Source organism: Vulpes lagopus, chromosome 20, assembly GCF_018345385.1.
Source record: "Vulpes lagopus strain Blue_001 chromosome 20, ASM1834538v1, whole genome shotgun sequence".
In the NCBI taxonomy this organism is placed as follows: Eukaryota; Metazoa; Chordata; class Mammalia; order Carnivora; family Canidae; genus Vulpes; species Vulpes lagopus.
In genome coordinates, this window is record NC_054843.1 from 37,676,354 (window position 1) to 37,703,520 (window position 27,167).

Genomic DNA, 27,167 nt, shown 5'->3' on the forward strand with positions numbered 1-27,167 from the left:
AACTTTTGACTTTCCAAAAACTTAACTATCTATAGCCTACTGTTGACCAGAAGCCTTACCAAAAACATAACAAGTCAATTAACACATATTTCATATGTTATCTGTATTATATATTGTGTCGTACAATAAGGTAAGTTAAAGGAAAGAAAATGTTAAGAAAATCATAAGAGGAAATACACTTATGGTACTGTACATTGAAAAAATCTGTATATAAGTGGATCACCTGCAAAGTTTAAACCCATGTATTCAGTGGTCAACTGCATTAACTTTTTTTTTTTTTTTTTTGCCTTCTCTTTTTTTGGCAAAAAGATTAATTCAGTAACTATATTTAAACAAGAGGTTGCCAATAGAGAGTGGAAGAGCATAGCAATGTCTGTGACCCAGAAGGATGTAACCCAATGTCACATTCTATTACTGGATGTAAAGGCTGGGTGGAGGACATTTCAGGAAATCAGAGAAGCAGAACGTGGTATGAAAATGTCAGGACTGACGATAATAACAGCTAGTCTTAGAAAACATAAAATGACCATCTGTCAGATGACTGTGTTACATAGACTACCTTTGGTGCTCCAAGAGGAGTACCAAGCTATACCAGGCCTAGTGGGAAGGGGCTTGACACTGTGACCCTGTAAGACCAGAGGGAATCTGGCAACCAAGCTTGGGCTTCATTTTATTCTACCTGCACAGGGATGTATATTTCCTTTTGTGTGTGAGTGCCTTTAGGAGAAAAGTGCTCTCTCCCCTCAGCCACAAGTATATTCCTTACTAGCCCAGTAGCCCCACTTCCATCCTGATCCTTGTGGGCCTCATTTAAATATGTGCTATTTTAGATATTCCCATGTTAAAACAGAGTGTGTCCAGAGATCTATGATGACTTTCTTCTTTGATGCCATTATTCTGCAGGAATAGGTTTTTGAAGCTGCAGAAAAGCTGATCAACTTTCTAATTTCCTCTCTGTAGAAATTGAATCCCATTAAGACCATTCTTCTGAACTTAGTTCAAGAGTCAATTGGATTGAATTCACCTTAGAGGAAGCCTGGGGATTGTGAAGTCTGATTGAAGACCCTCTCATTGTTGGAACACCACACAACATACGTTACTCTTACTCCACTTCCCCATCCTCCCCAGAGCTTGAGTGCAGCTGCACACAGACACACCGCTCCCATCCCCGAACATGCAAAATATTTTTTACTAGATTAATCTTTCCACCATTAGAGATGGAAAGGTAAATGCGTGAATGAGTGTCAACCACCTCTACCAGATAAAACTGAATGTATCAATTGGTATAAGTGAGAAACAGGTCTTTCTGTTTTAATGAACTATACTGAATTCCAGAAGATTTACCACTGAACGGTTCACAAGAACATAAGGTGGAAAGACTGTGGCTAAAGTCAACTTTACCATTTATTCCCAAGTTAGTCCCACATTTGCACAGAAAATTACATTCGTCGCTTGTTTAATTGCAGTTTAGGATTCTAAACAGTATTTTCTATTTTTATAAAAAGTTCAATCTATATCTATTAAAATATCTCAATGTAGTTAGAATAAATAGTCTCAAAAAAACTCAATACAAATAAGTTAATAGTAAATACCAGTGCATTTACAATTAAGTTGTAAATAACTAAAGATTTGCTGTTTCAAAATTAAGGATTCAAAATAATTCCTTTTAGGGAGAAAAATAACTTCCTAATGTTAGTTGTATCTAAACTGGAATGACCTTATGGAATGAATGATAGGATGATGATCGTGTCTATGTGATATGATATTAGCATATGTACATGCTTATTTTTGTTGTAGAAAGTCAGACTAAATGTTCCTAGCAGATTCATATTTAAAGTGGAAAAAAGTCACTATTCAAATATTTATTGTGCATTATACTTTGTTTCTCTTTGCAACTTTCAGATACGCATATGTGCATTTTGCGTATGTAAATAAATGTGTATCTGTACATCTACACATCCTATCCCTCCCTTTTGCAAACTGAAGGATCACTTCCCAATTAGTGTATGTAGTAAGCAGGTGAATTAATCACAGAGAAGGAATTTATATATCTACATGGCTGAATAATTTGGAATTTACTCTTGGATAATAAAAGTCTATGTATATGTATGTATGTATATTTTGTTCAACCTCTCCTGGGTGCTAGATGTGTACTTAAGCATAGGTGATTAAGCTACTGCAAACCATCTCTTTATATTAATATATCAAAGTTTCTAGCTATCCAATTAATGGTGATTATGCATGCATAAACACCTATGATCTATAGAGATTATGACCTGTATAATTCTTGGTCTTTATTAATCTCACAGAAAGCTAAAACAGGACAGTATAGTTTATTTAGTAACCATTCTAAATCAGTAATGAAATGTGGTCTAATTGTTTTCACTTCTGTTATGTAAAATAAGTTACAAACACAGTGCCAGCAAATTTATGTATTTTTTTTTTTAAATTTATGTATTTTAAATGCAAAAAAAAAAGTTCTCTTAGATTGATACCACGTTACAGTTTGCTTCTACTTGTAAATTTCAAAGAAATGCCTTATTAGTTGAATAAATATGTTCCCTGGATATAATTCTCCAAGTTTAAATACTCATAGTCAAACTTTTTCATCAACAATAAATCATAATCTAACCAATTAAACCAAAGTGATCGTCCTTTTTTATAGGATCCCGGATGATTTTCTGGGTTGTGAGACTTATTAAGTTAGGCACCCTTCAAGTAGTAAATAGCAATTGTTAACAGCACAGTCCTTTGTTCATTTAACTAAGACTGCATGCCCACCAGGAGCAAACACTTTCCCAGGCATAAACAACAGCAAACAGCAAACAGGCCAGATAATCATTCCTGCACTGTGGTTGTTTAGGGTTCAAGAATCCATAATGCATATTGTCTGTCAATAAACCTCAAAAAAGCTAAATCTGTGGGAAGAATAAAAGATAAAAATGTCGCCTCTAATTAAGATTTATTCCTAAATGCACTAATGAAATTCAAAGGCATCTCTTGCTCTTAAGTGCAAACTATTTAGTTCCAACAAACTATTATAGCTGATGGCAAGCAGGATGTCGGTTAAATCAGTTTTCTGATTGTATCTTCTACAGTGATATTCTTTATTTGGCATTATCAATGAAATGTTAAAAAGCTAATAAACAGCTTTTGGAAAAGAAATCTTAAACTAGAAGACCCATGTGCACACTGTGTATATGTGTGTGTGTGTCTGTAGATAGAGCAAGAGGAAGAGAGATTGAGAGGGAATCACTGTTTTAATCCTGTTGGTATCTTTGGCTTAAAAATGTACCGTTTGGCTTCTGAAAATAATTACTTTAATGAAAATAATTTGTCAATATTTAAATTGTATTCTTTTTTTTTTTAAAGTAGAAAAGCCTCTGCAAAAGTTACCGATATAAAAATGATTTTTGAAGCCAGCCAAATAACTAATTTCTGTTTTTTTGTTGGAGAAGAGAAAGGGATGAAAAATAGAAAAATTCGCTGCCATACAACAGTAAATTTTATCTGCATTCAAGATGCTCCTTAGAAATAGTAAATAAACTCTGATTCAGACTTGTTTTCACCCGTTTTTCTCTCTGCCTTCGATTGCAAAACCAAACTCTTACGACTTCTTTTTCAAGATTCAGTTCTTCAGCCATTCGCATGATCTCTTGAGAGGAAGGTTTATTCTGTTCTCCAAAGTGTCTCTCCAGAGCATCCTTAGCAGCAATACTGAGGGGAGGGGTACATGTACAGAAGGGTGAGATTATGGTGTTTTCATGATGTTTTAGCAGATCAAAATTAAACTAGTATTAACATGAAAATATTGCTTAAAGATTCTGAAAACACCCCCAAAGCTTCAACAAAGATAAATGTGCAGTCAGTGGAATATTTAGACGCTTGTTTTATGCAGGGTATGGTGAGTGGATCCCAGGAAGAAAGGTGTTCTAGGCTTTCTATGTGTACCCCACTCTGTGCCACTAGAGGGCGCTGACTTCCTGAAAAGGAAATGAACACTTGTGCGGGCATTTCTGGGTCCCTCAGGAATCATTTGTGGTTGACAATAGAAGAAATATTCAGTGAACAGTGAACGCATTGACTGAAACAAAACCTGTATTTTAGCATTTCCTTCATAATTTTCACGCAAGTTACCAAAAGATCACCCAACAATCTTTCCGGTTTGAAGTGCAAGAAATCACATTGGACTTTGAAATACTGATAACTAGTTTTGCTATTTTTTAATAACCTAGATACCAAATTGCCAGAGCAAGACACATCTGAAAAGACAGCAGAAATGGTCACTCTTTGTAGAAGTGATTGCTTAATTTCTGTTTTATCTAAAACTTGTGGAGTGTTCTTGACTTAAATAACCTACTTTTCTATCAAATGTTAAAAATTACTAGCTCACCGTTTCTCACTAATGAATTATTAAATTATGCTTTTTCACCAATCTTGTTTTTTCAGTTGGCTCTATTCACCATACATTTATGTGCTATGTTGTACCTCTATTACCCTCCAATGCTCTTCCATTTGTATATATGTATATATTGTATATATTCCCTCTCCTCTGTACGTTTTGATATCTCAAAAGAATACCTTATAGTTGTTCTTCGCTTCCTTTTTCTTTCATTTGCTCCCACTTTTTCATTGTATAAAGCTGTAATGGGGAATAGAGAAGTAATTATAAAATCAAAGTGGTTTTAAAAAAACTATCAGATTTGAGTTTCAAATTTTCTTTCTAAAACAATGCAAAATAAACTCGCTATACATTTTTGTTTTAAGTTTTTGCATTTTACATTATTTTACAGTATAAGACCAAGATAAAAATGTTAATGCGGAAATATTAATTTTGCAAAAAGCTGTCTATAAATGATATCCCGATCACACTTTTCCTGGAACACCTGATTTAAATGTTTTCATGTTTTCACCTTGTTCTTTATCCAGCCTTAATGTTAGTGTGAGTAGATGATTTTATTACGTTAGCAATTGCTTATGTACTTACTTGGAAGACTGGTGTGCACCAATGCTCTAGTTACAGTAATATCAGTTTATAAAAATTCATGTACATTTACTACAGTATGCACAAAGCCAGAAAATTTGGATGTGTTAAAATATTTCACCACTTAACGCCTCTGCCGCATTATCCAGAAAGCTGTCCTTATCCAGCTGCTTCTCTTACTATATTTAACTTCTCAGTAAACTTATTTCTATACTTGCATTAGCCTTCCTCTTTTCAGTATTATGAAACACATTTCTTTTTCATCTGAAAGAGAAAAAACCCAACTAAACCTCAAACCTCTCTGCTTTAGCCTAAATCCTACCAGTGGAAGTCATTGCTTTCAAGTTAAAACATCACAGAACTTCAGAGCGACAACTTCAGTACCTCCCACTTGCTCAGCTTCCTCCAGCCATTTAGATAAGATTGCTTTTAGTTTGCATGCATTTTTAAAGCTCAGCTGCAGGTTTTCAAATCGGCAGATAGTCGTTTGACTGAATTCAGAGCCATGCACAGCTGCCAGAGCTTCCCCCACGTTGGTTTGGGTGTATCCTGTGAAAGGACAGGAAGGACCCGTTAGCTTCAGCTATTCAAGAAGCATTCATTGTGGCCTGTGATCACAAAAATCTTTGTGTCTTTCTTTGTTAACTATTAAATATTGCTTTTGAGCATATATTCATTGGCAATTTAGAATTATTTAGTAAGTTCGGTGTAGACTTGTCCAGTACTTCAAAAAATGCTGCTGGTTAATTTCTCCTAGAAGTCAAAAGAATTTAGACTGGAACAGCCACCGTTCACAATATGCAGTGAAATTGGATAGATGTGTCATAAACACTTTATAAGACACAAATTCTTGCTCTCTTTATTATTATTAAATATCTGATGATATATGCTAAACAATATGGTACATTAACTATGATGCATGTTATATGATGATATAAATATTTTTATCTCAACTGTAAGAGTACAAAATCAACTATATTGTTAAATGGCACCAAATAAAATAAAACTAATCATGCTGACTTTCCCTAAAAACATGTTTATTACGAGACTGATCACCCAATATTTTATGTGTATTTCTGAGCACATTCATTATATCATTTGGTAATGCTTCTGTCTTCACGCCAGAGATCCTCATTGATTGTCCTAAAACATTTTTAGAGTACAAGCTGATATTGACCGTCAACGTGGAATTTGAAATATAGCAATATAAATAGCAAACTGAAAGTGGTTGTTATAAAGATGTCTACCGCTGTGTTTATTACAAATAGTAACCTCATATTAACTCAGGGCCTAAAGCTATATATATGTCTGTATGCATAAAGTGGTCACATATGATGCCTATCAATAAATATCATTACAAAATTACCTGTGGTTCATTCCACAAGTGCAGAGGATAGAACTACATTTTCAGTCCATTTAAAAGATATGCTACTTTATGAATTTAAATCAAGGTTAATTATTATAGTTATTTTATGTTAAAAACACTACTGAATAGAAAGTGTGCCAAGGTTTTGAGCAGACAGTTCACAAAGAATTACAATGACTATAAAACACACGAAGTAACACCTTTCAGTCTTCACTCATAAATTTAAAATGAAGTCACTGAGGCACCTGGGTGGCTCAGTTAAACTTCAGACTCTTGATTTCTTTTTTTTTTTAAATCTTTTTTTTTTTTTTTTTTTTTTTTTTAATTTATGATAGTCACAGAGAGATAGAGAGAGAGGCAGAGACACAGGCAGAGGGAGAAGCAAGCTCCCTGCGGGACTCGATCCCAGGACCAGGGGAAATGACCTGAGTCAAAGGCAGGCCCTCAACCACTGAGCCACCCAGGGGCCCCAAGGACTCTTGATTTGGGCTCAAGTCAGGATCTCAGGGTCATGAGATGGAGCCCTGTGTGGGGGTTGGCCTTGAGTGTGAAGCCTTAGGATTCCCTCTCTTCTTCTTCCTCTGCCGCTCCCCTGACCACGCTCTTTTACTCTGCCCCTCTTTTAAAAACAAAAATTCCACGGGGGCCACTTTTACCTATGTGATTTGCAAAGATCCAAAGCATTAATCCATAGTCTCCTTTCAAGTATTTACCTATTCTATGCGCTTCCAGTGTTCTAAGGGCTGAGGATATGCCTTTAAGGAAAAATAAAAACAGATAAAGAACAAACTGCTTTCATTAAAGAAAATATTCTAAGGAGTTTGCCAAAAGACAAGACACCTGTGGTAAAATTTGGCACCTCTATATAGAGCAATTTGACAAAATTATAAATACACATGCACTTTAATTGAGAAATTGTGCTTTTAACATTTGTCCTACGTATGTATTTACATAGGTACGAGATGACCTTTGAAAAGTGAATCGTTCTAAGATCACTTTTAACAATGTGAGGGGATCCCTGGGTGGCGCAGCGGTTGGGCGCCTGCCTTCGGTCCAGGGCGCGGTCCTGGAGACCCAGGATCGAATCCCACGTCGGGCTCCCGGTGCATGGAGCCTGCTTCTCCCTCTGCCTGTGTCTCTGCCTCTGTGTGACTATCATAAATAAATAAATAAGTAAAAACCATGTGAGATTGGAAGGCGCCTGGGGGGCTCCATCGGTTGAGCGTCTGCCTGAGGCTCGGGTCGTGACCCGGGTCCTGGGATCGAGCCCCATATCGGGCTCCCCGCTCGGCGCCCGCCTCTGCCTGTGCCTCTGCCTGTGCCTTCCCTGTGCTCTCGCTCACTCTCCCTCTCAAATAAAAACATAAAACCTTAAGAAACCCACGGAGTTTGGTGATAACCTGAATTCAGGAGGGGACTAAACAATATTTTCATAAATTGGAGTTTGACAGACTCATCTACGGAAAGTGAGAGAAAGCAGAGCGCTCTGAAGGTCAAAGCGGAAGGGCCCAAGACGGACGGACGAGCGGCCGGGCGGTCCACGCGTGGGCTGAGACGCGCAAAGGCGTCTCCGGCGGGACGCGGCGCAGGGCCTGCGGGGGGCGCGCGGCGCGCCTCGGCCCCTCGCGCCTCCCCCCCCCGCGCCGCCTCGGCCCCCCGCGCCTCCCCCCCTCGCGCCTCGGCCCCTCGCGCCTCCCCACCCCGCGCCTCGGCCCCTCGCGCCTCCCCACCCCGCGCCTCGGCCCCTCGCGCCTCCCCCCCCCCGCGCCGCCGCCGCCCCCCGCGCCTCCCCCCCCCCGCGCCTCGGCCTCCCGCGCCTCCCCACCCCGCGCCTCCCCACCCCGCGCCTCGGCCCCTCGCGCCTCCCCACCCCGCGCCTCGGCCCCTCGCGCCTCCCCCCCCCGCTCCGCCGCCGCCCCCCGCGCCTCCCCCCCCCCGCGCCTCGGCCCCCGCGCCTCGGCCCCCCGCGCCTCGGCCCCCCGCGCCTCGGCCCCCCCCGCGCCGCCGCCCCCCCCGCGCCGCCGCCCCCCCCGCGCCTCCGCCTCCCCCCAACGCGCCTCCCCCCCGCGCCTCCGCCGCGCGCCGCCGCCCTCCCCCGTTCATAAGGCCGAGGCGAGCGCGGGGCTCGTGCGTCGGGACGACTCTCGAGGCGGGCGCTGAAGGGCTCCGGCCGGGGAGCGTCGAGCCCGGGGCCGCGCCGGCCGCGCAGGCGCCTACCTAGCTTGATCCTCCGCACTTTGAATTCGTGCGCGAACTTCTCGAGCTCCCGGATTTCTGGGGACTCCGCGTCTGCGGGCTCCTCCGCCGGCCTGCTCCTGCGCCTGGGCTCCTGCTTGAGGTCCGCGACCGCCGGGCCCTCCGCCAGCAGCGGCTGGTGCACGGCGGGGAAGCCGGGGCCCAGGCCGTGCTCCGGGAACTTGTAGAGACACGGGGTCAAGCCACCTGCGGGCAAGCGGGAGAGCAAGGGACGAGGCTGCCGCGGTCGGTCGCCCGCCGGGCCGGGCGCAGCCCCGCGCCCCCCCGCCCCCGCCCGCGGCCCCGCCCCCGCCCCCGCCCGCGCCCCCCCGCCCCCCCCGCCCGCGGCCCCGCCCCCCCCCCGCCCGCGGCCCCGCCCCCGCCCGCGGCCCCGCCCCCGCCCCCGCCCGCGCCCCCGCACGACGCGGGCCGCCCGGGTGACCGTCGCTGCTGCTCTGCCGCCCTCCACGCAGCAACGGAAACACAAGCAAAGCCGGAGGGAAGCGGGGAGTTGCAAGAACTTCGAAACAGAGGAGCGATTCTCCCAGAAGTGTGTTTTCCGTGACTTCGTTTCTCTCTTAAAAGCCACACTCTGCTGTGGATCCCCCGGCCCAACTGAAACCAGGGCCTGCACTTCCACGCCCGCCTCCGCGACCCGTGGAGCGATCCAGGACGTCGGCCAGGCTCCAGGCCGGTTACGCGCTCCGCGGCCCGTCTTCTGAGGGGCGGAAAACTGACTTTACGGTGCTAAGAAGCCCCACTACGTCATCAGCGAGATAAGATTGGCTTCGAAGGGGAAATAATCAGGTCTTTTGTGCTTTTGATTTAACAAAGGCAAGTAAAAAGAAAATTATGAGATCATAAAGTACATTAACATGATTACATAGATTTAAGGAGTGAGTAGACCAAAGATAATCTTTAAAGTTCTATGAAAAGTCAGCATCAAGGGACACCTGGTGGCTCAGTGGCTGAGTCTCTGCCTTCGGCCCAGGCCGTGACCCCGGGGTCGCAGGATGGAGTCCCGCATGGGGCTCCCTGCATGGAGCCTGCTTCTCCCTCTGCCTGTGCCTCTGCCTCTCTCTCTCTCTCTCTCTCTCTCTCTCTCTCTGTCTTTCATGAATAAATAAATAAAATCTAGAAAAAAAAAAAAAGCCAAAGTGGGCCTTGCTGGCTCTGCGGGTAAGCACAGGCTTGAACCTAAGAGCGAAGGAGGAGCACTGAAGATTAAAAAAAAAAAGCATCAAGATTTCTTGAAAAGTACACGATATAATACAATAATTTCTTGATTATTATTTTTTTTCTTGATTATTATTTAAGAAGAAAAATAAGTGGCAAGGAAGGGTGCAATTCCAGATATGATGGGCATTCACCTGTAAATGTTAAAGCATTAGATCAATTGAGTTAAATGAAAAATCACATAAAAAACTAAAAGATCTGTTTCTTTTTAAAACTGTGACCAGATTTCATTCTTTACTAGGAAAGGACTGTGCCTCAGTTGGGGAGCATGGGTGAGAGGGTAGCATAAGCCAAATTTCCACACATTACTTCTCTTTTCCTCATCAGTACATCACGTTTTTATTGGTAGAGATTTCACTCCGATTTATATTAAATGACACTTGTATAACCAAGACATTTTGATATAAATAAAATATTTGGTGATTAATCATTTTTCTTATGATTATAAATAAATATTTAAACTAAAAATAAATTGCTATTGAATGTTTGCAATAATCATTCTTGAAAACACTGGAAACATATATCAAGTTTATGCTTCCTATTATTTCTCTATAAATACATTCACAAATCAAAGACGTAATAATATAGTTTTCCAGAATATATAAATCTTACATTAATATATCAATATGTAATGACTAAAGAATAGTATTAAGTCAGCAAATTGTTGACTTGTACTACTTATATGACAATGTGTAATTATAAAGTCTACCCCTCTCCAGTGGACTATATTCTTTTTTGAAGCAAAACAAATATACAAGTGAGGGTTTAAACAAAATAGCATAAAATAAAGTTAGCTGCTTTGAAAAATATTTGAAAGAAATTGTTCCTGTCTAAAAAAAAATCCGTGCTACTTTTATAAACCAAAATTATCCAGTTTTACTTTTTAAAGTTAATCATCCATTTTATGCTTTAGTGGGTTGTATATTGATCAGACCAGATAACATGTTTAAAAGCAGTTGTATCAATTTTTAATTTACTACATAGTTCATTTTCAAAAAGGTTTATTAGTTTGGGGTGTTACTTTTAGCTTTCTATTAGTTTTGGATTTCTGTGAGTTGAAGTAAAAGAAAAGACACTCACCTACAGTGAAAGAATACTGATCACGTTTATTTTAGCATTTACTTAGTATTTATCTCAAGACTTTATTTTCACTTAGGCTTTCAGAGTTGGATGCTAGATAAATGAAAAATCTTTCATCATCCAAAAATACCAAATGTCCCTTAAGACACTTAAAGATGAAATACTCTAATAAGAGTAAAAGCAGTGAATACTGATCACGTTTATTTTAGCATTTACTTAGTATTTATCTCAAGACTTTATTTTCACTTAGGCTTTCAGAGTTGGATGCTAGATAAATGAAAAATCTTTCATCATCCAAAAATACCAAATGTCCCTTAAGACACTTAAAGATGAAATATTCTAATAAGAGTAAAAGCAGTGAGAAAAAAAATAGGCTGCTGGGTTTTTTTTCTCTTACCATGTATTTTTTAACTGAAGTATAATAGATACACAATGTCACTTTAGTTTCAGGTGCACGGCACAGTGATTGGACACCTTTAGACATTATGCTGTGCTTGCTCTAAGTACAGTCACCATCCATCACCACAGGATGCTCTTAAGATACCAATGACTGTGGTCCCTGTGCTGTACCTTTCATCCCTGTGACTTATCCATTCCATAACTGGAGCCTGTATCTCCCTCTCCCTTTCGCCCATTTTGCCTATTTCTCTACCCACTTTCCCTTGGCAACCATCAGTTCTTTGTATTAATGGGTCTGTTTCTACTTCATTCATGGTTTTGTTTTTTAGATTCTACATATTCACAAACTCATATGGTATTTGCCTTTCTCTGACTTATTTCATTCAGCATAACACCCTCTAGCTCCATTCATGTTGTCACAAATGGCCTTCTCAGTTTTCTTTTTTTAGAGATGGGGAGGAGGGGCAAAGGGAGAGGGAGAGAGAGAATCTTTTTTTTTTTTTTTGAGAGAGAGAATCTTAAGCAGGCTGCATGTCCAGTGAGGAGCCCAATGTGGGGCTTGATCTCCCAACCCTGAAATCATGACCTGAGCTGAAATCAAGAGTTGAACACTTAACCCACTGAGCCACCCACGTGGACCCCAAATTTATTTTTTGAATGTTGATTTTTCCCAGAGTATTCATAACATATAAGCTACCTTTATAATTTTCCAGAAATAGAAGTGGCTCTCTTCTAATATTTTAATAATTATAATATTTTTGTCTAAAAGCATCTGGTTAATGTAGCCAAATGTGTTTGAACTACAGATGTCTTTAAAGATGTATTTTTATTTATTTTAGAGAGAAAGAGAGAGCATGCCCGAGCTAGGGGGAGGGCCAGAGAGAGGCAGAGAAGCAGACTCCCTGCTGAGCTGGGCACCTGACATGAGCTCCATCCCAGAATCCTCAGATCATGACTAACTACAGATGTCTTTAAAGGGAAGTCATCTACTTTACCAGAGAACAGACAGAGACACAGGCAGAGGGAGAGGCAGGTTCCCCCTGGGGAGCCCGATGCGGGACTTGATCCTAGGACTCCGGGATCACACCTTGACCCAAAGGCAGATGCTCAAATGTTGAGGCACCCGGGCGTCCCTCAAATTAATTTTTAAACAGGGACTTTCACACCTCATCTGGGTTTGGCCGTCATATAATATGACCTTGTTGAGTCTAACACTCATTGCCGCTGAGTGGCTGCTGTGCTGTCCCCAGGCCTGGTGGGCAGCGGGGGCAGCCTGTGGAACATGTTTCCTGGCTTCACACAGCCTCAGAAGCTTGGGAGCAGGAACAATTTCAGATACTCAAGAATTAGAGGTTTGAGGGCTTTTGGTTGTTATTGTTTTTTTTTTTTTATGTCATGTTTTTCTAGAAGAGATTTTGAAGGGCATTTTTAATTTGCTGTAGGCTGTTGAATTATCTGAATTCTCAGGAAGGAAGGATAGAAGGCATTTAGGTACAAGTGTATCTCAAGAGAAGATCATAGGAAAAACAAGTCGAGTTGGTACAAATCTACCACAATTGAACAGTGCTAGCACTCACCCCAACCCAGATACGAGGAGACAGAAACTAGGATGGGTTAAGTGACTGGAACAAGGTTTGTAATTAGTTCATGGCATGGCTGATTCATTGCTCTCTGTCAGTCATTCTTTTTGGTGTGCCTACATCTGGCCCACAAGGCACCATGGATTCATCTGGTAATTACCAAGTCCTCTCCACCAATCTTAACAAAGTAGTAGCTACAGCTCTTCCCTTCCAGTGGGTTTAATGAAATGCTCAAACTAAATGTAAGCATCAGAGTATGAGCTACAAGATTGCCACATTAAAATAAAGCAATTTTGTATGCTTTGAAATATAGGTCTTTCTCCATCTTTCCTTTCATGTGGTATATATGACAATGAACCTGTCTTTGTTGTAGATGATAAGATGCTCCTGTGAATTGTGTGGAAGTGGCTGATTTGATGAATGCCTTGAGACTTCTCAGAAAATTCTGACATAACCAGTTTCTCTTGTGTATTTTATGCCTTTGCTCTCTTATATTTGAATTCCTGTGTTTTATAACTCAATTTATGTAGCTTCTCTGGGGATAAAGACAGGAGAGTTCAGATTCTCTGAGGTTTAATTTGCTATGATGCAAATACTCATACTAAACATATGTCAAAATAGTGACATTCTAACAATAAAGCATATCACTCTCAAAAAATACTCAAATATAATGTCTATGCTGGCTATGGTGAGTTTTTCTTTCAGTGACAACATATATTTACTATTTACTTTTAAGACTATGGTGATACATTCAAATCATGATATCATTTTGCTCATGTGACTAACCCAGGCTTTGGATCATTTTAAGGGCCTTTTCTGGGGGACACTCCTTTTCAACTACAGCTGAGGGCAATAGGCAACACAGCCTGAGCTGCCTATGGACTCTCATTGTGAACCTGGGCCCGGAAATGAGAAACACGTTAGAATTGTCAGGCCAGCCGCAGATCCACTAGGCCAGTAGCCAGAGGTCTCGATCTGGTGGAGAGGGAGGTGGTAGCAAAAACCATCTTGAAGTATTTGGGTTGGGGGCGACTAGGTGGTTCAGTCAGTTATGCATCCAACTCTTGATTTTGGCTCAGGTTATGATCTCAGAGTTGAGATAGAGCCTCATGTCAGGCTCCGCACTCGTGGGCATGGTTCCTGCTCAAGATTCTCTCTCTCACTCTCCCTCTGCCTCTACCCTACTTCTCTCTCTTTCTCTCTCTCTCTGTCTCTCTCTGTCTCTCCCTCTCTAAAAGAAAAAAAAAAAAAGGTATTTGGTCTGTGGCTGATGTTATCTTTGTGCTAACCTCAATCCATTACCGCCTGTTGGTTATAGAAGGTGCCTAAAGTTGGACCTGGGTTTGTGAGAATCGCTGTGAATGAACAGCAAGGACTCTCCTCCAACAGACAGCAGCACATGGCCATGTGCTTGTCATTTCCTATCTTCATAATCAAAATGGGTGTGGGCCATACAAAGCATACTGCCTGAACTCTAGTGGCTAAATGTACCTTTTACTATTTTTATAATGAAAGTCATTTACCATCAACAAGGACTGTTCTCATTAACCATGAGTGCTGATTAACTTAAATATATGTATCATAAATGATCAGTTTTCAAAGGGCAAAATATGGTTGTCCCTCTTTATAATTATTAAAGAGATACTAGAACATACAGGTAATCACTAAGGACACATCAGTCTTCATTTTACCATAAATGTAAGGATTCTAGTTTATTCAGAATGCTGCTTGATAGATTCTAAGTGAAGCTAATTTGTTCTGTAATATTTTATTTTATTCTATTTTTTTGGAATATTTTATTTTAAAATTTAAGTGTTAGTCTCAAACTGAAAATTATGGAGAAATTAAATAGCAGTGAACTAAATTTTTTGTTCAATTTTACTTCAAATTTATAGTCATAAATCCATGTTTTTTTTCCATCACTTATGATGGATGACAAGAAGACACAGCAGTTAGAATATGATTCCTTTATTAAAGCTTCTCTCCCCCCACTCTGTCACTCTCTATCTCTCTAACACACACACACACACACACTCATTTTCTCACACAGATCCCCAGTAGTTTATTGTCATTCATAAGATTTCTCTCCCTACTACAAAAATGAATATAAAAGATCAAAAATAGCTTAAAAATATGTGAACAAAATTGTGTACTTTATTAAACCATCAAAATCTTTTTTCTGGCCATATCCTAAAATTAAGCCGTAAGTTTCATTATGAAGATCAGGTCAGATTTTCCTCTTCCTTAAGGAATGTGTTATCACTGCTTTCATCCAAGCATCAATAAATAGTTAACCTTGATCTAGTGATGCTTTATTTATCCAGAGAAGAAACATAAGTAACTTCAACTCTTCAATCTCATTTAAGACTAACAATAGCTTAGAGATGCCAAAACTACAAATGACTATCACTAAAGCCACTACAACTTACTCTTGACTTTCAATGTCTTATTTATATTTATGGACCAAATGTCCAGAAGAAATATTGCAGTGAGGGGATGTTTTATAAATCTGTGATGTTTGCTTTGATAGCCACATGAAGCTATTAAGCACTTGAAATGGGGCTAGTGCAGCTGAAGAACTCAATTTTAAATCTGGCCTTATTTAGCTAATTTATGTTTAAATTTAAATTACCAAATGAGGTTAGTCACTACTGTAATATTACTGGATTGAGCCCACCAGTAACATCAAGAGACAATCAGCAGTTTGGTAGTGGTCAATTAGAAGTAAAAATCATACAAAGCAAACAAAAGAGTTAAGCACAGAAGTTCAGGGTTATATAGAACAGGGACAATCAAGTTTTAACCATATGGTCTCTGAAGGCACTCCGTATCAGGGAACACAGGGATTTACCAATGATTTCTAAGGTTAGGAGAGGAGAATTTCATGATATGCTCTGATCAAGATTCCCTCAGATCCAAGAAATAGGTTCTAAGTGTCCCCATACTCAATCTCATATATGCAGACAATTTTTCTTACCTGCCATAACTCCATAGGTAGATGGCTGGTTTCCATAATGACAGGAAGGAACAGAATAATGAAGTCCTGTTGCTGTGTTTCCCATTGTCACCAAGAAATATGCATGCAAACATTTAGGAGTTTGGATCAAAGACAAAATAGACGGGACTGATAAGAAAATGTATGAGGATTCAAGACACATTCATTTCATAGCAAAAATACACATTTATGTGATTCTTAAAGTTATATGGCAGTAATTTGTTTTCATTTGGGGGAAATTCTCTGATGTATGTAGGTTAAAAGCAGAAATCAAAGTTTGTCTCAAGTAATCAGATCCTAAATCATCAGTGTGGATGATAGGATTCATTAACTATGCTGTGCTCTGTGAAGGGGTAACTGACCAGTTTGGCTGTTGGCCACTTGGGAGTTGCAAAATTCTCGTAGGTTCCATCCCATATAGACGTTACAATAAACTGACTAGAGGAATAATCAATTTAAATTCTTTTGTAATATGATATTATATGTGGTCTTTCTCTGGAAGAATGAATACAGAAATCAACTCTTGAACAGTCTTTACTTCTGCTTATTCTAACAAACTTCTTCCATCAAAGAGAAAATGGCCAAGCAACTAGCCTATAAATGGATACAATCGTAAAAATCCCACTAAATTCAGAGGTTTATGGAAAACCTGTGACAATGTATGATGCGTTAATGTTGATGCTGAAACCAAGAAGTGATAGGTTTTCTGCATGCAAACAATCAGTTCAACAATTCCAATAATAAAGCTGGTTAAAAATAAATGATTGCTGAGCGACTTGAAATCTATAAAGGTTGTACCTCATATATAAATATAACCATTCACAAATAGTTACTTGCCTTGTGGAATTAATTTCATAATAATGAAAGTAAATTTACATCACTAAATTTTTATCAGGCTTTAAACATGAATCACCAAGTTGAATAAGAGTTTAGGTGTTGACAATAAAAGGACTGTTTCTCTATGTATTTTACTTTCTCATTTAAGATATTATAAAATATAGAATTAGAATCCTTTGAAAATATTGAGATACGATCCAGTAATTAAAGACATGTGGTCACTTCAGAAGCAAAATATTTTCTCTTACTATTGATAAATCTTCAATATTTTAGAATATCTGCACAATTTCCATTTTATAATTAACATGTAGAAAGAACTGAAGTCATTTTACATTATAATGATATTTTATATTATAATGATTACACGTAAAAATCTTACTATGCAATCTAAAATTAAACAAATAAACCCAAATGTTATTCTTCTCATTATAAACAATGATTATAGTTTCTTACCTAGTATAGTATCATTTGATGGAAAATTTATAAAAGCAATGCTATTATCATGTATTTAAATGCCTATTATTTAAATACATATTCAGAATAGAGAAATCTGTTATTTAAATATATAGTTAGTTATGTGATCATTGTTTAAGTTTATTTATAACATATTTTTGGTTAAAATACTATATTATATTTTCTAAAAAATATGTTTGGAAAAAAAAATATGTTTGGGAAACTTCCACTATTGTCTTTTTATTTAAATTATGAGAATCCTTAATAGATGAAAAACAAAACAAAACAAAACAAAACCTCTATATTAATAATTTCACCAAAATCCAGATATACACTCTAGATTTTAAAGATTCAGCTGCAGATTAATCCCAAACTTACATATGAAAGAAATTTACTCAACTCATGGCTTTGTCTATTCATAAAGCTACTTTAAAAAACTTTGTTACCCTGTAATGGATGCATTAGCAACACATACCTATTTGATTGCATCTAAGACAACATAATCAAATTTTCAAGCTTAACTTATATGTTAGAAAGTCACATAAGAAAATATTAAAACTTGGCTAGAGAGATTGTACTCTCTTCAGAACTCAGTTTTAAGATATTTTAACCCAGTTTGTGGGTTCTAAATGCTACATACTGCTTCTAGCTTTGATTTTTGATTTTTGAATTATGCTAAAAATGTCTGTTAAAATCATTTAATTATATTATTCTTTGAAATCCTTGTTGCTGATATTGGGAATCATTCAGTTGTGTTTACTATGAGGTATATGGCTATTTTGGGGCGTGGTAATACAAATAAATCTTTAAAGAAGATAAAGAAGTAACACCTTTTAAACACTAAATTGCTAAGTCCATTTCTTTAGTTTTGTTCCTTATCCCTACCTAAATGTTTACATAAAGATGGTTTTGGGATCAAAAACACTCAGACTCACGGTTTACCCTTGTAGAAAAGAGTGATTTTATAATAAAATCAACAATTAAAATGTCCACGCTTAATAATACTCTTCAAAAATTTCTTAGGTTGCCTGGCTTTTTCAATATCCTTACTGTTTAACTTAAAACGAATTAAAATGAAGGAGAAAATAAAAGACGCAAAGGGATCCTACAGTAGCCAGATCCCAGGCATCAGCTCTGCAATCTGTAGGCCCCTGACCGCGCAGACAGGTGTGGCCCCGTACCTGTGGACACCACGTTGGTGGCGTGGTTGGAGCCTGGGAGGCACTCGGCCGCGCTGGGGTGCATGATCAGAGGCAGGGCCGCAGAAGCCTCAGAATTGAGGGGTAGGAAGGTGTCGGCCGAAGTGAAGGGTTGGCAGCTCATTCCCACGAGAGAGCTGAGCACTGCTGCTGCGCGGTCAGGGAGACTCTCCCCGCTGCAAAGGGCCGGTCCAGCGCTACCTGCGCAGACACCTCGGGAGGGCCCGCCGCCCGGAGCGCGTGCTGGCGCTTATACTGCGGGAAATCCCTTTATACATGTTAATCGTCTTTTCCCAGGGGTATTGCTTTATCAATCCGAACTGCCTTCCTTCTCGCCCAAACATAATCCATGCCCAAGAGGGAACCTGGTTCTGGGGTGCAGGTGGAGGGAGAGGGAGAAATCCGAGACTTTGAGAACTTTAGAAAAGAGTCAGGAACTTTAGAAATAAATGTCCCACCAAGAAATAATCGCAAAATGAATTGAAAAGTGCTAGGTGTCTTTTTGTTACTAATACAATAACAGATTTTTATATAGGAGATTCTTTTTGATAACTTCTTATTAAATCTGTAAAATAACAGAAACACTACAAAAACTTTTTAAAAACTGTAAGTTTAAATTGAAAGAGCATAGAAGACTAAATACGACAATGACTATATTGCCACCTATTGATTCAGACTCAACAATGCAATTTTGAAAAATTATGTAAACTAATTTGTATGTTCTAAATAGAAAATAGAAAAATATTGAATAAAATTGTAGTACTGTGTAGAGAAGACAGACATGAATGACAGTCTCTTTCCCTTGATTTCAACTTACTCATTAAGCATGAACACTTAATTCATTCTAACTATGGGCTTAGTAAGAAGCCCTTATTGGACACTGTTCTAGGCACTTTCTACAGTTCATGTCATGCAAATCTCACATCTGTGTGTTATTTACCATCCCATCCTCACTATGCTTGTTCCAGAGCCCCTGACCTTAACCATTCTGCTCCAGAGCCTGCAGTAACCACAGTAGCACTGGGGTTTGTAAACCTTCCACGTGAAAATCCTGACATTATGTAAGCATGAAAAAATACATGTATACACACACACACACACACACACACACACACATATATACCACAAACAGTTCATTCAAAGATAAATATATTAGCATGAAGTTCAAAGATCATGATTTCTACAAATAAATGAGGGAATGCAATACTATTTTCAGAATGTATGCTAGGGATAATATAGCAGACAGAAGTAAACCAAGAGGCATAGAGATTATTGACATAAACAAGGCCATGCTTCATTAGATTTTTTGAAATTTTGTATTATGAAATGTTTCAAGATAATTTGAAGTTCGTTTTTTTGTGCTAAACCTAATGTTTATATTGATAAGAATACTTTTTTAAAAAACTTGCAACTCAAGTGTTTTGCTAATAACCAGTTGATATTTTGTAGGAAGATGTAAGGTTACCCAAATCATTAGATACTGCTTGAAAAATATTCATTGTGAGAGTGACATATTTTTTCATTCTGAATTCTGTATGTTTTTTTTAAAGATTTCATTTTCTTTATTTATTCATAAGAGACACAGAGAAAGAGAGGCAGAGACACAGGCAGAGGGAGAAGCAGGCTTCTTGCAGGGAGCCGGAAGTGGGACTCCATCCCAGGACCCCGGGGTCTTGCCCTGAGCCAAAGGCAGACAACTGCTGAGCCACCCAGGCGTCCCCTAAATCCTGTATCTTTTAAACTCTATTAATTTTCTCTAAATGAGAGAAGAAGGTTACAGGTAATCAAAAGTATTTATTTTATTCTGACAGAATTTATGAAATTTTCAGGCTACGTAAGCAAAAAAAAAGGGGGGGCTTTAATGTCTTTATAAAGAGAATTTATTAAGAAAATTAAATAAAAATAAACATATTGGGGATTGAATATTTCTAAAAATAAGCTAAATGATAGAGTCCTTGGAATATGCTGATAAAGTATATCAACACAGTGGTAGATAATGAGGGGCACTGTAAAATCTCCCTGAATAAAACAAAAAGCTTTCCCAGCAGTTTGTCATACTATCTAAAATACTACAGTTGAATCTTTGACATCATTTCTTTAATAAAAGTTTTTAAATTTTTAACTGTTTGGGCTGTGAGATGCAAACCAGAATGCCCCAGTTAAAATTGCATGAAGCCAGAAAATAGACATTTCCACTACAGCCTTCTCACTTAGTACTATCAACTGTTAATTCATCAGGTTTTAAAATCAGTTTTGTAAACAATTGTGATTTTGCATAATATTGAGTTGTATGGATCTATTACAATTTGACCATTTCTTTATTGTTGGGTGTTTTTTTTTTAATTTTTATTTATTTATGATAGTCACACAGAGAGAGAGAGAGAGAGAGAGAGAGGCAGAGACACAGGCAGAGGGAGAAGCAGGCTCCATGCACCAAGAGCCCGACGTGGGACTCGATCCCGGGTCTCCAGGATCACGCCCTGGGCCAGAGGCAGGCACCAAAGTGCTGCGCCACCCAGGGATCCCTATTGTTGGGTGTTTATATCACCTTTTGCTTTTTATTTTTATAAATAACAATGCAATGAATGTTTTTCTCTAAAATTTTTACACAATGCATTTTTCACAATATAATCTGTATTTTACAATATAATCTAAATATCCTCCTGTAGGATAGATTCTTAGAAGTGGGATTACTGAATTTGTCTTATAAGACTTTTATTTTTTTATTTTTTTATACATATATTTTTTTTATTGGAGTTCGATTTGCCAACATATAGTATGACACCCAGGGCTCATCCTGCCAAGTGCCCCCCTTAGTGCCCGTCACCCAGTCACCCCATCCCCCTGTCCACCTCCCCTTCCATTATCCCTTTGTTCATTTCCCAGAGTTAGAAGTCTCTCATGGCTTGTCTCCCTCTCTAATTTTTCCCACTCATTTCCCCTCCTTTCCCCTATAATCCCTTTCACTATTTCTTATATTCCCCAAATGAGTGAAACCGTATAATGATTGTCCTACTCCGATTGACTTACCTAAAAAAATTCCCAAATTGTTTTTTAAAAAAACTTTTGTTTTGAGAGTAGTTTTATGTTCATGGCAAAACTGGACAGAGAGTCCTGAGCGTTCCCATAAACCCCCTGCCCCATGCATGGTCCTCCCCGCTATCAAAATCACCCACCAGAGTGCTGCATTTGTTACAATTGATGAGTCTACCCTGACACAGAATTATCAGCTGAAGTCAGTTTATATTACGGTTCAGTCTTATATATTCAATGGGTTTTGACAAATGTATCACGACTTGACTCCACCATTGTAATAACAGAAAAGTACAGAAAAGTTTCACTGCCCTACAAATCTTCTGTGCTCCGCCTATTCATAACCTCCATTCTAACACCTGGTACTACCTGCACCCCCCTTTTTTAGATTTATTTATTTATTTGAGAGAGAGCAAGAGAGCACAAAAATGGGGAAAGGAACAGAGGGAGAGGGAGAGAAATCCTCAAGCAGCCTTCCCATTGAGCACTCGATCCCTGGACCCTAGGATCATGACCTGAGCTTCTGGTACCACTTACCTTTTCATTGTCTACATAGTTTTGCCTTTTCTAGAGTGTCATATAGTTTGAACTTCATCATATGTAGCCTTTTCAGATTGGCATCTTTCACTTTGATAATAGGCATTTAAGAGTCCTCCAGGTGTGTCATGACTTGATAGCTCATTTCTTTTCAGTGCTGAATAATAGTCCATTATCTGGACGCACCATATCTGACTTACCCATGCACTTACTGAAGGACATCTTATTGCTTCCAAGTCTTGTCAATTATGAATAAGGATGCTAAAAACATTTGTGTGCAGATTTTTGTGTAGATGTAAGTTTTCAATCCCTTTGGGTAAATACCAAGGCCTGTGACTATAAGATTGCATGATAGGTGTATGGTTAGTTTTGTAAGAAACTACCAGTTTTCTGGGATCCCTAGGTGGCTCAGCAATTGAGCATCTGCCTTTGGTTCAGGGTGTGATCCCTGGATTCTGGGATTGAGTCCCACATCAAGTTCCCCATAGAGAGCCTCCTTCTCCCTCTGCCTATGTCTCTGCCTCTCTCTCTCTCTCTCTGTGTGTGTGTGTCTCTCATGAATAAATAAATAAAATCTTTAAAAACAAAAAAGGAAACTACCAGTTTTCCAATGTGGCTATACCATTTCATATTCCCACTAGAAATGAATGAGAGTTTCTGTTGCTCCACATCCTTGTCAACATTTGGTGTTGTCACTATTTTGGGTCTATCTCTGCAAAGCAGCCTGGCGGATTCTCCATCTATCTTCAGATCATGCCTTAAGCTTTTAGCCAGGCAAAAAGATTATCTTGCTGCTACTCAGTCTATATTTATGAGAGAAATATTTTAATTGGCCATGGCTCTTGATGTATCTCACCAGCTATTGTTCCTGGTGCACACACTTTTGACTGGATTGATTTGCACCGGAAGCAGTCAGACATTTGTAGACAATGAGAGATAGATTGTCATCTGTAAAGACATTCTTAAAATATGACTGATGCTATTCTACAATTTTACAAAAGCACCAGTAGAGCGAAACTGACAATTTTCTTGTATTCTCAATGTCAGTAATAAAGAGTAAATACTTAGGCTAAACATTAGTCTGTTAAGACAATGCCATCTTATTAATATAATTTGCATTTTATTCCTAATATGCTATTTTTATACCTATAGGACCTATTTGTATTTATCATTTTGTGAATTAGCAAACAGTATATTTCACCCCCCTATTTAATATCTTTTTGTTTTATTATCAGTTTGTATTTCAAAATATATTAAGAATAATAACTTTTAGTGTTTTCATTTTATGATTAAAATTTTCCTAATTTCTTGTTTGTCTTTTAAATTTATATTGGACACTGACATACATAATATTTTAGGTATGAGCTAAATACATTGATCTTTTCTTTTGTGCATTTCTTAATAATTTTAAGTTTTTACTCTTTCTCTTGTCCAGAAATTTTTGGTTTTGAAAAATTTTTTATTTTCAAGATTATTACTTATTTATTTATTCGAGATAGAAAGTGAATGAGAGAGAGCGTGAGCTGGGGGTAGGGACAGAGGGAGAAGAAGCCGACTCCCTGCTAAGCAGGGGCTAGAGGCAAGGCTTGATCCCAGGACCCCAGTATCATGACCTGAACCAAAGGGAGACGCTTAACTGACTGAGCCACCCAGGTGCCCCTTATCCAGAAATTTTTGTTCGTTTGGTGTTTTGTTATTTTCGAACCTTAAAAATTCCTTTTGATGTTTTAAGCTGCCATGTTCATTATGTTTCTAGAGTTTCTTTATAACTGCTTAGATACTAATGAATATTGTAGCATAATTTAAAAACTATCAAAAAAAAGAAAAATCTAATCAGATTAAAGTAATAGAGGAAAACATAGCGGAAGGCCAGGCCAGGATATTTGTTAGTCTCGTTCATTCATTGGACCTCCCCTTCACTTAAGCCAAGGATTTTTTTTTAGATATACTGTTTGATAGAATGTGTTTTAAGAAAAATATACAAATCTAGAAAACATGCTATTAAGAAATAATATTCAAATCTATTTATCTCCAGATAATAGAAAGCTTTATTTTTCTTTTTTTTCACATCTTTGTTTGCTAATTTTTAAATATTTTTACTTGAGTTGAAAAGTACAGAATAATGATTCAGCATGTAGGTAGATTCTGGAGCCAAACTGTTTGGTCTTGAACTCAAGCTTTACACTTTAGCAGCTAAGTAATGATTGACAATTACCTTCACCTTTTAATGTCTCAGTGTATCTTATCTATAAAATGAAGACATTGCTTGTTTCACTTAGAAAAATGCCAGCCATGCCATAAACTCTCAATAAATATTAGCAATTATTAATAAGTGACTTTTTATAATAATTTTTATGCTTATAAAGACTATTTTTTGGGTATTTCATTTAATCCTCACATGACTCCAAACAGGAAGGTGCCATTGTACAGACTGAGAAACTGTATCATAAAGAGACTATAACTTTACCAAAAGTCATACAGTAAATAGTGTAGCGGGGGTAGGAATTCAAGCCGTTTGAAGCCTGAGCAAGCTACATAATACTGCCCTTTATTGTATAAGAAAAAGAGATGTTGATATTGAGATTTATCTAAATCCATTCCATATCTCTATTTACCTCCGTATGAAGATTTTTTGTCATGTGGCTTCAGAGAGAAAACATAGGGAAAAAATACCTCCTTACAAGATGTAGCACTCTTTCTTTTCAGTGTCCGGATTGCTATGTAAACCTCTATGAGTAGGCAGGTATATTACATGAATAATATAGGCATTACCTCTTGTAGGGCAAAGATCTAACACTGCTGAATAATTTAACCCTATCCAGTAATGAGTTTGATCGATGTTAATAATTCTCTCTTCACCAACTTGCAATTCAAAGAACTTCAAACTAATTTAAATTTGTAGTATTTTATTTCATTTTAAAGATTTTATTATTTATTTATTTATCTATTTATTTATTTCTTTAAGAGAGAAATCACAAGCGAGGGGGGAGGATCAGAGGGAGAATCAGACTCCTCTCTGATCAGGGAGCCTGATGCAGGGCTCAGTCCCAGGACCCTGAGATCATGACCCGAGTCACTCAGTGCCCCAAATTTGTGGATATTTTAAATATATATTTTTATATATAAACATGTTTCTATAAATATATTTCTATCAATAATTATATATATGTGTATATATATATGTATATATATATGTATACACAGAGAGAGGAGAAAGAAAAGGAATTAAGATGAGGGATTCCCATCAGGATATGAAAATGAATCTCAATTAATTTATTCAGATAGTCTAAGTGGCAATAAAATACAGTATTCCCACAACTCATAACTTTTGAAAAGATGATAAATTTTACTCAAAATAGTTTTTTAAGGAATAAATTATACAGCCATATGGCTTGAAAAGGAACTCTGTCACATTGGAAATAGACATTATTTAAAGTGCACATCAGTTATGCATACCATGTTTGGCTCTTTATTGATTATGAAAACAGCAATGAATGTATGCATTATTCAGTTCATTCTTACTTAAATCCTTTCATATCCAGAAATCAAGTTTCTTTATTGCCCAAGGAAGAGATAATGTCAATGGCTTGCAACCTTCCTGAAAATGAATGCTCTCTTAATGCTGTCTAAAGGGTAAACTCATTACTTATGGAAAATAAATGTCAAGGTGAGATATTGACTTAGGAGTGCTGCTCACTCACACGGGCCATATCCCCATTGTACTACAGTGCATGGGTAGATTTATCATTTGTCTCACTCACTTAAATAGACTAAGTCTTGTCTAAACAATGCATTGCCACACTTGAATTAATTTAGTCGGGAAACCTCTTTGCTGAGTTCAATAGACAGCATTAACACAGGATGCATGGAGGTACATTTTGAAGTGTATAAATCTTTCACATGAGATGTTTCCTATTTGAACCTGAATTACAAGTTATTTTTTTATTCCTTAAACTCATAATGGAAAAAAATGATTAGCTCCTTAGTAGCCTTACTGAGTGACACAAGCATATCATATGGTGTAACAAGAAATAAATACAGAGCACAGCAAATTAATTGATATTGTGCTGAGGGAGTCTGCCTCCTTTTTTCATTTAGGCATCTCTGAAGATGAAAGAAGTAGAATGCTTTCCTTAGTTACTGCAATGAGGTTATTTAATTATAATCATCTGGCTATGGCTTAGTTCATGATACAAGATAATCTAATGTACGGGTTGTAGAAGGGAGACAAGGTAAACAGGGGTGCGAGGTGGAAGAAAGAAAGGTATTTCATTTCCTCTGATAGAGATCAAAGGCTATGTTTGATTATTTGAGATTGCCTCAGTGTTTTGTTCTTTTTGAGGGGGGGCAAAATATGTCAACCAAAAAATTCAGTCATTTCTGTGTAATTCACAATATTCCATTAAAAAATTCATTAAAGTGAAGGTAAGCAAGAGTTACTACAGATCACAATGAAGAAATAGAAGGCTTTCAGAAGACAGTCATACTATGTTCTCTTTAACACTACCTATTGTAAAATGTTATCTATACCATTTGTATCCTCTTTCACTTATCCCTTTTTTTACTGCCATGTTTAAAAGTATAATTTATGTAATTTATGCTACTTTTATATTTCCTACTTACATTGCAGGAATGTCATGAACAGATGAAGTCTTTGTAAATTTCTATGTGATCATTTGAGGAACAAATATTCTAATAACTTAAATTTTCATAAATCTATACTACTCTGAATTAGATATGGCTAAATGTTTCCCAGTAATTCAAATGGGGAAAAAAATGAATGGCTTGATGGATGTTGGAGAACTAAGTGGCAGCATAACTAAATGCATTGAAAACTTCCAGTGTTGGGGAGACATTATTTAAAAATAACGCTGAGGACTGTTCTTGACACATAGGCACAAAGTACTATTTATTGCTCAATTATTAGAAAAGAACGCTCTTTATATTTTTAATAAAAAGACATTTCCTTCTAATATGAATTCAGGTACATTTGATGTTTACTGACCATCTACTTGTGACTTATTTGTCTTAAGTGCTTTGAAGTATGTTATTAAAACATGTTATTTAAATGAATATAATTCTAATGATCTCCAAGTGATTTTATGCTAATCGCTGTCCTATATTTTCCTGACAGGTTAGATATGTGATTCATTAAACATAAACTTGTTATTAATATATCTTTACTTGAAAATACTTATTGTAGTGTGACTGTCACAGAAATATCCAAATATTT

General features: G+C 38.0%; 1 protein-coding gene across 1 annotated transcript; it reads right to left on the reverse strand.

The window, feature by feature from the left end:
- Positions 1 to 91: 91 nt before the first annotated feature.
- POU1F1 (POU class 1 homeobox 1) lies at positions 92 to 18,488 on the reverse strand. The gene is made up of 8 exons (XM_041734912.1): positions 18,347 to 18,488; positions 15,858 to 16,004; positions 14,183 to 14,301; positions 9,007 to 9,303; positions 8,568 to 8,910; positions 5,369 to 5,533; positions 4,582 to 4,642; positions 92 to 3,717 (listed from the first exon to the last, which is right to left on the reverse strand). Exons 1-8 carry the CDS (start codon positions 18,486 to 18,488, stop codon positions 3,507 to 3,509), a joined length of 1,485 nt encoding a protein of 494 aa, XP_041590846.1. The 3' UTR covers positions 92 to 3,506.
- Between the last annotated feature and the right edge of the window lie 8,679 nt (positions 18,489 to 27,167).